This window comes from Rhinatrema bivittatum, chromosome 2, assembly GCF_901001135.1.
Source record: "Rhinatrema bivittatum chromosome 2, aRhiBiv1.1, whole genome shotgun sequence".
In the NCBI taxonomy this organism is placed as follows: Eukaryota; Metazoa; Chordata; class Amphibia; order Gymnophiona; family Rhinatrematidae; genus Rhinatrema; species Rhinatrema bivittatum.
In genome coordinates this window covers 597,355,286-597,367,678 of record NC_042616.1, presented here as the reverse complement: position 1 = coordinate 597,367,678, position 12,393 = coordinate 597,355,286, and the positions used below count along the sequence as shown (strand labels likewise).

The 12,393-nt window shown below is 46.4% G+C and overlaps 1 protein-coding gene across 5 annotated transcripts in view; it reads right to left on the bottom strand.

Annotated features, from left to right (window-relative positions):
• Positions 1-406: 406 nt before the first annotated feature.
• GATA6 (GATA binding protein 6) overlaps positions 407-12,393 on the bottom strand; it is a 61,413-nt gene continuing 49,426 nt past the window's right edge. For all 5 annotated transcript variants that reach the window (XM_029591116.1, XM_029591117.1, XM_029591115.1 and 2 more), the window contains one exon: positions 407-2,383. In XM_029591116.1, coding sequence (XP_029446976.1) covers positions 2,216-2,383 — 168 coding nt within the window. In that variant the 3' untranslated portion in view covers positions 407-2,215. The remainder of the gene's footprint in view (positions 2,384-12,393) is intronic.

The following is a 12,393-nucleotide window of genomic DNA, read 5'->3' as shown; positions in this document are numbered from 1 at the left end:
ACACTGGGAAGTAAATAGATTTCGGGTTGAGGCCTCTGTGAGATGAATAAAAGCTGTGTTAGTTGTGAATGTTTGGAGGCAGAGGAGAGGATGCTGATGAAGCTCACCAAAGAAAGGTTTCTCTCAGGCCCCAAGAATGTTTATCACAGGCAAAGCATAAGGAGGGAGCCTTAGCTAATCAGGGGCCATTTGGTAATGACCACATTAGGAATGAATGGTATTCTCTTGACAGCCTTGAATGGGCTTGCCTGGATCAGGCTATTACGGTTGTGTCTAAATTCCATACAATTCTTCCCTCGAACATGCACTTCCCATAGCAAGCCCTCAAAGCACCTCGACTAGAACTGTTCATGGAGCCATATTTTGTGCTTTACCAAAATTGGAACAAAGAAAGAAAGCCATATGATGCAGAAGAAAAACAATAACTTTTTTTTTTATTATTATTTTCAAAAGGTCGGATGAAGTAACCTTGCAAATGACATCCCATTTAAAAAAAAAAATAGTGGGCCAGTCATACTATACAGAGTGCATCCTAACCCTTTAACGATGCCAAATATCTTCTGAAGTATTTACAAATTTATTTGTTAGGTAGTAGACGTTTTGTTTCAGTTTTTGCATCGTTGTGGCACGTATCTAAGGAGATAACGTTTGTACAGGGGGGGTGTTTTTTTGTTTTTCATCTGTTTAAAAACTCGTGAACAAATGAATAAAGGCAATTTTCCTGAGAAAAGATTTGTTCTTGAAAAAAAAAAAAAAAAGTAACAATTGAAGACACACCAGTGGGATGTTTGTCACAATACAAGAAATTTATGAGGAGGCCTTGTTAACTTTTGTTTTAAATTATTAAAGTACCATTAAGTTAAAATGTTTACATTCATTACAAAACAAGGAAAACAAAGTGGTTAAATCATATGCAAGTGATTTAACACTGATTGCTGCCACGCAAATTGCACTTTTTTTCTTTAAAAAAAAAACAAACAATGATTGTGTACATGGAAGAAAGGTATTCTGCTTGCTACCCTGTTTAGAAATTCTTGACTGGTTACAGTTCAGTCATAAAACTGAGATTTGTGAATTCTTCAGTCAATAGCGATATGCAAAATTAAAAATGCAGCTCAGCACTATGTCCAGTGGGGGATTTTTTGGTTTTGGTTTTTGGGGGAGAGAAAGTCGGGAGACGTAGAACTAGGAACCTGGAGAAGTTTGTACCAAACATTTGTGTTTTATCTTCAATTTAACTCTGATACAGAAACAGACAAAACCAAGTAAGAAAAATCAGACCGCCACTTGACCAGCACTGATCCAACTATCTGAGCATGGCCTAAAGTGGAAGCAAATGGCTCCCCCTTTAGCCCAGGTGAAACTGCTGAGCTGTGCAGATCTCAGACGTCTTCAGGTTTCTACCCTATCCCCAAGCTCGCCCTACTTCTCCTTAAAGTTTAATCCCAAATTGCTGCCTTGAGTTTCCTGCTGCAGTCTAATTATGATCCCAGAGTCAATAAGTGGAAGTGAATCTGTGTGATGTATGTCAGGCAGTAGGGGGCACACACACAGCTTAAGTGGCCAACAAGCTCAGTGCCGTTACCTTCAAGCTGCAGCAGGTAAATAGGACACAGCAGCTGAGATCCAACAAACTCTTTTCTTTGTGCGGAGGATGGAGAAGGGTAAGGAGCTCATCCGTGTGTGGGGTAGATGACAGAATATGGGGGCTGCAGCAATCAATGAATGGGAGGGAATGCAGCAATCTCAAGAGGTGGAAGAGTAAGAGATGCAGCAATCTGTTTGGAGAGGTGCATAGAAAAAAAAGCATTCTCTGGAGTTTGAGAACAGCGCTTTCTCTTGGCATAGTAGAGGATCCTCAAAGACCAATCCATTAGAAGAAGTGAAAAAAAAATATACACCAAAGAGGCAGCACTGCTGGAGACATTGACGATACATTTTCAGGGAACCAGCAAAAGTGAGGTTGCTCTTTCTCAGCATATTTTAGCTTTGCCCCTTGCCTCGTTTTCCTTGCATAGACAAGAAGCCGGATGTCAACGGCCAAGCACCTTGCGAAAACCCCTCTTCTATTCAAGGCACCAAAACCAAAACGTTGAAAGGAAACTTCCATCACCGATCTGGCTAGTTGGATGAGTGGAGGGAAAAAGACAGGTGGGCACCTAAAGGCTGCAGACTCTGTGCAGGGGAGGGGTATCCAGCAGGATTCTCAGCCAAGTCATGCGAGAGCCAGAGCACACCATGAATCCTGCCTCACAGACGCCGTCACTTCAGCTGTGGAGGTCAGGCTGACTCCTGCATACATCCCTTCTTGACCTGAATACTTGAGTGCACTATTATCGGGGCTGGTGCTCTCGGCCTGAGCAGACATCACAGAAGAACCCAACTAGACAAAAAAAGAAACAAAAAGACATAATTAATGATGAGAAAAAGGATAGCAAAGATCAAATCTATTTCAGTTTTACTTATTAAAAAACACACCTCTATTTTTTTTTCTTTCTTATATTTGGAAATTTTCCAAAGAAATATACCAGGATTTGTTTTAAATACTAACCACTAAATTAAGCGATGTTTGTGTTTGAAGCATCAAGGAGGCCAACAGGAAAAAAAAACTATAAAAGGTCAAAGAAACTCACACAGCAAGCAAGTATGACCTTGTCAATAGTGGAACTCTAAGCACTGACTCCTCAATCAGTGTTGTCGTTATTTGCCAGAACCATCAACTGTTGCTGCATTTAAACTGCAAGTTAAAATGAATCAAATTCTAATAGCAAAATTATTAAAATGCTGACATTTTCAGGAAAATTTAAAATCTAGGCAGGGGCTTCATAAGAAATTCCACAACTCTGGAAATCAAGCATGAAATCAGCACTGGACCATGTTTGTATGTAGAAGGGACTATATATAAACCGGTATGATGTCCCCACTAATACCGGTATATAAAAGTTTCTAAATAAATAAATAAATATATAGGAATTAAAAAAAAATAATTTACTTAGCCTGAAAACTAACAGAAGTAAGAAAATGTTACTTCAGTTTGAAAGTCTTATTTAAGGAACTGCAAGGTGAGTATTCAATTGACAGCAAGTATTATCCAACTTTAGTAAAAACATTGTTTACATCCCCGAAATCGAAGCGGCCTCGGAGGGAACAGGCAGCGCTCGCTGGGCTCGGCACGCGCAGGTTGCACAAATGTGCACCCCCTTGCGCGCGCCGACCCCAAATTTTATAAGATACGCACGACTACACGCGTATCTTATAAAATCCAGCGTACTTTTGTTCGCGCCTGGTAAGCGAACAAAAGTACGCGATCGCGCAAATTCATAAAATCTACCCCAAAGATTTTAATGTATATTCATATTTGCTCTATAAAAAAAAAAAATAAACAAAAGGCAGACCACCAACAGGATCAAATCTTGGCCTACTATAATCACAGAGACCCAGGCCTGGGCCCAGCCTGAGGCAGGGTCCCTGTTGCCAAGACCCAGGCCCAAAGCTGGGGCTCAACTGAAGCCACATCTCAACTGAAGCCACATCCCAGTCACCAAGATCCAAGCCTAGGCCTGAACCCAAAACTAGACCCTGGCAAATGCCAGGTTCTGGTCATCAAGACCTGGGCATGAGTCTAGGCCTCACATCAAGACCAGGACATGGGTCTGCCTCACAGCCTGGCCCGAGGCAGTGTCCCAGATGTCAAGGCACAAGCCTAGGCCCGGGGCCCAGAAGTGGCCAGATCCCAGTCAACAAGGCCCAGGCTGGGGCTTATGCCTGGACCTGATGTAGGATCCAGGTGAGCCTGGGTCCCAGTCACTGAGGCCTAATCCTGGACTTATGGATAGGCCTGAAGTGGGGGCACAGCACAAGGCCAGGTCCCAGTCACTGAGGCACAGGCATAGACCTGAGCCCTAGGCCAAAGGCCTAGGTCCGTGCTCAGCCCCAGATCCTGACCAAGGCAGGGTCCCAGTCACCATGACCTGCGCTTGTAGGCTTGGAACCAGAAGCCTGGGAGTAGACTTTCCAACATCTTTTTAATCCAGAGACTTAAAAAGAAGTCCTAGTCCTGCAGTATGTGCTGCAGTGACATTGTTGCGGTGACCTCTTCCAAGTTGGACCTCTTCCAAGTTGGACAGCATAATTTCCTTGACTGTTGTACATTTGTACAGTCGTACAACAAAATATTGCGGTATGCCCTGGAGAAAGATGCTGCAGTTATGTTTCTGTGGCGCATCCTGTAGGTGGGGACATCATTTGTAGTCACTAGATCAAGCAAGGAAGACATTAGAAGACATGGTCCTGGGCCTAGACCTCAGGCCTAGACCTCTGATGCAGGTCTACCCTCAGCAACTGGGACACAACTTAGACCTAAATACAGGCTTGTGCCTCAGTGACTTGAATTAAGCCTCAGTGGGCCCCACCATTAGACCCAGGCCTAGGCCCAGGTCTCAGCGACCAGGACTCGAGTATGGCTGGGTCCTGGCATCAGACCCAGGCCTTCGTCTCAGGCCTAGGACTGGGCATTGATGATTGGGATTCAGGTCTTGGTCGGATCCTGGAATAAGCCTAGGTCCTACGTCCAGGCTTAAGTGTTTGGGACCCAGCCTCAGCTGGGTCCCATCATTGGGCCTGGTCCTCAGTGACTAGGACCTGGCCTTTGCTGGACCCCAGTGTGAGATTTGGGTCTAGTCTTGTGCCTCGGCAACCAGGACTTGGTCTTCAGCTGGGCCCCAAGACCAGGCCCAAGGCTTGGAGACCAGCACCCAGAATTGGCTGGGCCCCAGCATATGGCCCACGGCTAGTCATCCCTTTTTCTTTTATAGAGGTGAAGTCAACTTCAATATAAAAACAAAAATAAATGTAATGAAAATAACTAATATTTTTTAATTCCAAAACTAATGAAACAAAATGAGGCACCCACGAAACAAACCAATGAACTGAAATTAATTTTTCAAGACTGCTCATCCCTACTGCCTGCTGAAGGAATGTAGATTTGGGACTGAGAATTTTGGCAGCTTCTTCTTCCTGCCCATCTAATGAAGTAGAGATCAGGCAATTGAGTGAGACTGTTTACCTCTATTCCTTCTCCCACCACCACCACCACCGCCGCTACTGCGGAGAAAGGAGCTATCTGCCCTATCATTACCAAAGAAAGGAGAAATAGCCAGAAAAAGCCAGAGAAGTATTCTACCTTTACATATATTTCAATCCTTTCAATGGGTAAGACATTAACTACTAGGGTAGTTGAAAATAATTAAATTATTAACATTTGTAAACCAAAGTATGGAGCAGGAGAAGGCACTCGGAACCCAAGTGAAGGTATGGAGAACTCAGTGTAGTAGAGAAACACTGCCCTAGTTTGAATAGCCTAGACTGCAGCCTAAGAGTTTGTCCTTATTTAATCTTAGGACCAGCAATATTGGAGAAATTACTTACCTGATAATTTTGTTTTCCTTAGTGTAGACAGATGGACTCAGGACCAGTGGGTTATGTGCTCTTCTGCTAGCAGATGGGAGATGGAGTCAGATTTCAAAGCTGATGTCACCCTAGATATACCCCTGCAGTGACCTCAGTTCTTCAGTATTCTCTTCAAAAAGCCATTATGGATATATATTTGCTTAAATAACTTGATTAAAACTAATTAAACTTGATTGAACTGATTCAACTGATTTCAAAAACTAGAGACTGCCAGTGCACTCAACCAATCAACGCCGACACCAGACAACAGCGGGTGTCTTGAACTAGGGTAGACAACAGCTTACCCATATTTGCTTAATCTCAAGGTCTGCTTTCCGAGGTCCTCCTGGTCCTCCTTCTCTGGGGCAGCCGTGGGCAGGATGCCAAGTCCATCTGTCTACACTAAGGAAAATGAAATTATCAGGTAAGTAATTTCTCCATTTCCTAGCGCGTAGCCAGATGAACTCAGGACCAGTGGGATGTACAAAAGCTACTCCCGGACAGGGCAGGAGGCTGCCCGTGGCCCACTTAGTACTGCCCTTGTGAAGGCTGTGTCTTCTCGGGCCTGAACATCCAGGTGGTAGAACTTGGAGAAAGTGTGTAAGGAGGACCACGTCGCTGTCCGACAGATCTCGGCGAGCGACAGCAGCTTGGTTTCTCCCCAAGATACTGCCTGGGCCCTAGTAGAATGAGCCTTAACCTGTAGGGACAAGGGCTTTCCTGCCTCTATGTGGGCCATCTTGATTATTCCTTGATCCCGCAAGCTATGTTTCGTCCGCGAAGCCACTTCTCCTTGATTCTTCCTGCTGTGGAGAACCAACAAGCAATCCATTTTGCGCACCGGTTCCGATCTTTCCAGGTATCGCACCAGGAGTCTGATGATATTTAGATGGCGAAGAAGACTTGAGTCTTCAGAGTCCTTATGTTCATCCGGAGATGCTATGGAGAATGGCTTGGTTCAAATGAAACTTGGATACCACTTTCCGTACAAAGGAGGGAATGGTGCGCAGCTGTATGGTTCCAGGAGTGAACCTAAGGAATGGTTCCCGACAGGATAGTGCCTGTAGTTTGGAGATGCGACGAGCTGAACATATTGCCACCAGGAATACCGTCTTCATTGTTAAGAGGCATAGTGACAGACCGCACATTGGTCTGAAGGAAGCTCCCGCTAGGAAGTCTAATACCAGATTGTGGTTTTATAGGGGCACCAGCCACTTTAGTGGTGGCTGAAGTTGCTTAACCCCTTTTAGGAAATGGGCAAAGTCCGGATGAGCTGATAGACTGATTCCGTCCACTTTGGCTCTGAAGCAGGAGACAGCTGCTACTTGGACCTTGAGGGAGTTGAGTGACAACCCCTTCTTCATACCGTCCTGTAGAAACTCCAGAATCATGGGAATCTTGGCTGTCCATGGGGATACCCCACGGTCCTCGCACCAGGCTTCAAATATTCTCCAGAACTTGCGCGCTCGGAGCAGGGTGTCAATCATGGCCTTCAAATAACCTCACGTCTTCAAGCGAGTCCTCTCAAGGGCCATACGGTAAGAGAGAATCGAGATGGATCTTCGTGAAGAATCGGGCCCTGCTGGAAAAGGTCCCGGTGTGGAGGTCGACACAGAGGGCTCCCCGCAAGGAGTCTTTGCATATCTGCATACCATGGGCATCTTGGCCAATCCGGGGCCACTAGTAGGACTAGTCCCCTGTGGTGTTCTTTCTTGCGGCTGATCTTCCCCAGTAGTGGCCATGGAGAGAAGGTATACAGTAAGTCTTTCTCTGGCCAGGTCTGGACGAGAGCGTCGATCCCTTGGGAGTGTGGCTCTAGTCTGCGGCTGAAGAACCTGGGGACTTGGGCACTGAGAGATGTGGCCAGTAGGTCCATGGCTGGGAGGCCCCAGCGATTTACTATCAGTTGGAAGGCTGTGGTAGACAGCGTCCATTCCCCCGGGTCCAGGATCTCTCTGCTGAGGAAGTCTGCTGAGATGTTGTCTTTTCCTGCGATGTGGGAGGCAGAGATCCCTTGTAGGTTTATCTCCACCCATGCCATGAGAGGGTCTATCTCCAGATACACCTGCAGGCACCTAGTTCCTCCCTGGTGGTTGATGTAGGCAACCGTTGTAGCGTTGTCCGATATTACTCGAATTGCTTTGCCTCGGAGTCTGTGGCTGAATCACAGGCATTCTAGTCTGACTGCTCGAGCTTCCAAGCAGTTCCATCCCGCCTCTTCCTTGCTCCATTGTTCCTGGGCTGTCAGTTCCTGACAGTGGGCTCCCCACCCTCGTAGGCTCACATACATGATGAGCACGATCCAGTTCGGTGAGGATAGGCTTACTCCTCTGCTTAGGTGGTCTTCCTGTAGCCACCACTGAAGCTGAGAATGTACCTCGCTGGTAGTTGGAGGCAAATTGAGTAGTCCTGGGACAGTGAGTTCCAGCGTGACAGTAAGGAGTGCAGGAATGGTCGCATGTAAGCCCTTGCCCATGGAACAACCTCCAAGGTTGATGCCATGAGCCCGAGAACTTGAAGATAGTCCCATACCTTGGGGTGTGCATTGGTCATCAGTCACCATAATTGTTCCATCAGCTTCCTTCTCCTTGGGGGAGAGAGGAAGACTTTGCTCTGTTTGGTGTCAAAACAGGCTCCCAGGTACTCTAGAGATTGAGAGGGCTGCAGACTGCTCTTGACGGTGTTCATGACCCAACCAAGTTCCTGCAGTAGGTTCTTCACTCTGCTGGTCATCTGCCGGCACTCTTCTGAAGACTTTGCCCTGATCAGCCAGTTGTCCAAGTAAGGGTGTACCAAGATCTCTTCCTTCCTCAGTATTGCCGCTACAACCACCATAATTTTGGAGAATGTTCTGGGGGCGGTTGCTAGGCCGAAGGGAGGTGCTCGGAACTGGTAATGGTGTCCCAGTACCGCAAAGCTTAGAAAATGCTGGTGATCTTGATGGACTGAGATGTGAAAGTAGGCTTTGGATAGGTCCAGGGAGGTTAGGAACTCTCCCGGTTGTACTGCCATTATTATGGAGTGGAGAGTTTCCATGCGGAAGTGTAGTACCCACAGATGACGGTTCACATTCTTGATGTCCAAGATGGGTCAGAATGATCCTTCTTTCTTGGGAACGATAAAATAGATGGAATAACGCCCAGTATTTTTCTGGGGCGTAGGTACCGGAGTTATAGACTTCAGACTGAGTAGTCTTGTCAGAGTGGATTCCACTGCCAGTCTCTTGGTGTGGGAGTGGCAGGGTGATATCATAAATTTGTCCCGAGGAATGCTGCGAAACTCCAGAGAGTAACCTTTTCGAATAAAGTTAGTATCTATTTGTCCGACGTGATTTCGACCCATCGTTGGTAGAAGAGGGAAAGCCGACCCCCTACTTCCTTTTCATGTGGATGGGTCGGCCCATTCTCATTGGGAAGCACGGTTCGAGCCTGCCCGCGGGCCTGTTCCTCGCTTGGTTTGTCTATTACGAAAGGGCTATGACCTTCCGGAGGGTTGAGGTACATGGAATGATGAGTTCCTGTAGGATTGAAAACATTGGGAGCCTCTGCCCCTAGTTCTTATGGGGGAGGGGCATTGGGATCTTTTACCCCTGTCTTTCAGTAGCTGAGGCATAGGAGATTCGCTCCACTTGCTAGCTAACTTCTCTAATTCGCTTCCGAATAGGAGAGATCTCTAAAGGGCATTCTTGTGAGATTCGCCTTAGAAGTTGCGTCTGCCGACCAGTTCTGCAACCATAATTTCCTTCTAGCCGCCACTACTGAGGCTACTCCTCTGACTGAGGTACGCACCAGGTCTGAGCTTGTGTCCATCAGGAAGGATGCAGCAGGTTCGATCGTTTCACCGGCATACGGAATTATCTGCCTCTCTCAATAGGAGCAAGCAGCAACGTGCCACCAGCGCGCAGCAGGAAGCTATCTGCAGTGTCAAAGCTGTCGCGTCAAATGCTTGCTTAAGGGTGGATTCTAATTGTCTATCCTGAATATCCTTCAATGCCGCTCCTCCCTCCACGGAAATGGTTGTTCGCTTCGAGATGGTGCAGACCATGGCGTCCACTTTCGAGAAACGCAGGCTTTCCTTGGTCGCTGGTTCCAGGGTACAAGGCTTCCAAGGCCCGACCTCCTTTAAAGCTGGCCTCCGGAGCATCCCACTCCAGGGCAATCAGTTCCTGGATGGCTTCCATCATTGGGAAATAGCATGAGGCCTTACGAAGGGACACCAAGATGGGGTTCTTCTTTGGTTTCACCATAGGATCTGTGCCTGGGATCCCCAGAGTCTTCAGGGTCTGTGAAACCAGGGCCAGTAATTCGTCCCTGTGAAAGAAGCGAATCATTGTTCTGTATGGTTCCAGGCCTGAAGGGATTTCCCCTTCCTCCAGTGAGGCAACATCATCGTCTGAGGTGTCCGGGTCCCTGTCAGTAAAATTATTGGTGAAGCGAGGCATGTCTCGTGGCACTCGAGCAGGGCCGGGAGGGTCAGGTGCTCCTGGCTGGGGTTGGACCTGGGTCGCAGCTGGGGCTGATTGCGCCTGAACGAAGGTTTGCAGTCTCTGGAAAAATTCTAACCAGGAGAAGGCCCCTGGGTCCATGTTAGCCCCAGGGGAGTCGGAGCAGGAGCCCCTGAAATGCCCTCTTGTGGAGATGCCATTTCGGAGTTACATAGGTCCGGGGTGCTATCGTATGTAGTAGTTCCGGACCCATCCTCAGACTGTGAGGGTCCAGGCTTTGGTACCCCTTGTGCTTCTTCGCAATGATGGCACAGACAGGACTCTAGTTTAGGCTGTGCGGCTCTGATGTGGCAGGCTGTGCAAAGGGAATGCCTTCTGAGCTTCTTGGATGCCGGTGCCATTGCCTCTGTATATAGACGCACAGTAATGCATTTCAATATGCTTGCGGTTATGCGCGAGAGCACTGTGCGCGCGTGTAGTTCTGAGTGCGGTTGTAGTTATGCATGCGGTGTGCACTCCGTTGTGCGTGCGGTGTGCGCATGCCTATATTGGATGCGCTCAAGTTGGGCGCATTCGTTGTCTGGCCTGTCCCACGCGTACAGATGATTGAGAAGGTACGATGGTGACTATGCCCACCCCCGTGCATAAGATGGTGCCCCCGAAGGTCTCCACATGTCTGGACCCCTGCACTGGATCGGGGTCTAGCCCAACCAAGGCTGCTCAACCCAAACGGTGCTCCCTTCTTACCTCGCTGGAAGAAAAACGGAATCATAAGAACATGCCATACTGGGTCAGACCAAGGGTCCATCAAGCCCAGCATCCTGTTTCCAACAGTGGCCAAACCAGGCTATAAGAACCTGGCAAGTACCCAAAAACTAAGAACGGTACGGCAATCCAAGCCCTGGAGACCGGAGTCCTTAATTTAAAGTCTTTTGCTTACCTGATGTCAGCGCTTACCGATCGCGTGCCAGGACGGTCTCCAGCTGCGGGGGTAGAGGGCTTTACCTTCACTACCATGCTCAGTTGTTCACCCACTGCCTTTTAGCCACTCTGGAGGCTAAGTCCACGCTGGGAACCAGCTACCGGACCAAGGCACACCTCTGACGGATATAGAAAATCACCTCAGGAATTCTCAACTAAGGGAGGGACCCTTAGGTATCACCTCAGGAGATCAATCTTCTTTAAGGTAAAAAATTTTCTTCTTTGCTGTAATTCTTAACACTGTTTTAGTGTGTGGGATAGTGTCCGCATCTGCTAGGAGAGAGAGAGATACTGAACAACTGAGGTCACGGCACGGGTATATCTAGGGTGACGTCAGCTCTGAAATCTGACTCCGTCTCCCATCTGCAAGCAGAAGAGCACATAACCCACTGGTCCTGAGTCCATCTTGCTACATGCTAGGAAATGAAAAGCTTATTTAATTTAACAACAAATGTACAGAAACATAGAACAACAAATGAGACTGAATGAGAACCAAGTGTATAAAAGTGCATGCAATTCAGCCCTAGAATAGAAACAAATAGAAAGAGTTTATAATCTTTATGTGTCTGTACATCTAAAGCAGGTAAGAAAATATATCTCATTGAAAAAAAAAGGGTGATATATATTTGCATATAACTGGGGATGTTGTGTGGGGGCAGGGCACAGACTCTATCACAAGTTACATGGATAGTGTAAGAGGTAAGAAAATAAATCCTTCAATTTCCTGTGTGGATTCTCCTTTACATATAATGGTAATACTATATAATTTTACTTTTACACATGCATGTGTATTTATGAAACCTCTTATCTGTAACAACACTCCTTATCTGTGTTGACCAGGTTCCATGACTGAATAGGGCACTGCTCAATTTCAGCTAGTATTCAATATGACAACATCTTTCCGGCATCCTTGCTATGTTAAGCATGGCCATTTTTTTTTTTAATATTGTTCTGAAAAATTATTCCCAGAGCCAATAAATAAGCAAATATGTTTACAATGCACAAAACAGCAAAAACACCAGTCATTTTCCCCCTTACAGGCAGGAGCACCTCCACAACTATAGCATCACCCAAGCATTCAATGTAAATGATAGTGATGTAGTTTTATCTAGATATACATACAATAGTGCTAATCACCCCCCCTCCATGGAAATCAAACACTTCAGCCTGTTTATGCAAAGTCAAGCAAACACTGCACATCTAAACCAGCAGATGAAAAGGCCTAAAGCACAAAGTACTGACTTTATAAAAAGGCAAAAAATAAAAATAAAAAAAGAAGGGGGCTATGCAATCTCAAAGGATCAGATAGAGCAACTTATTTGGGTATTTCTAACCTTAATCCATGGGTATCACAACATGCAAAAAATGTAGTTTTCAACAGGACTAAAATGTTACACTACTATCTTTAAAAAAAAAAGAATACATGAAAGGGAATCCTTGAAAAAAAACAACCAGAAATAAACAGGAAAGAAGTATAGAAAACCATAAAAAGAATAAACTACACAGGGGCAAACAACTGA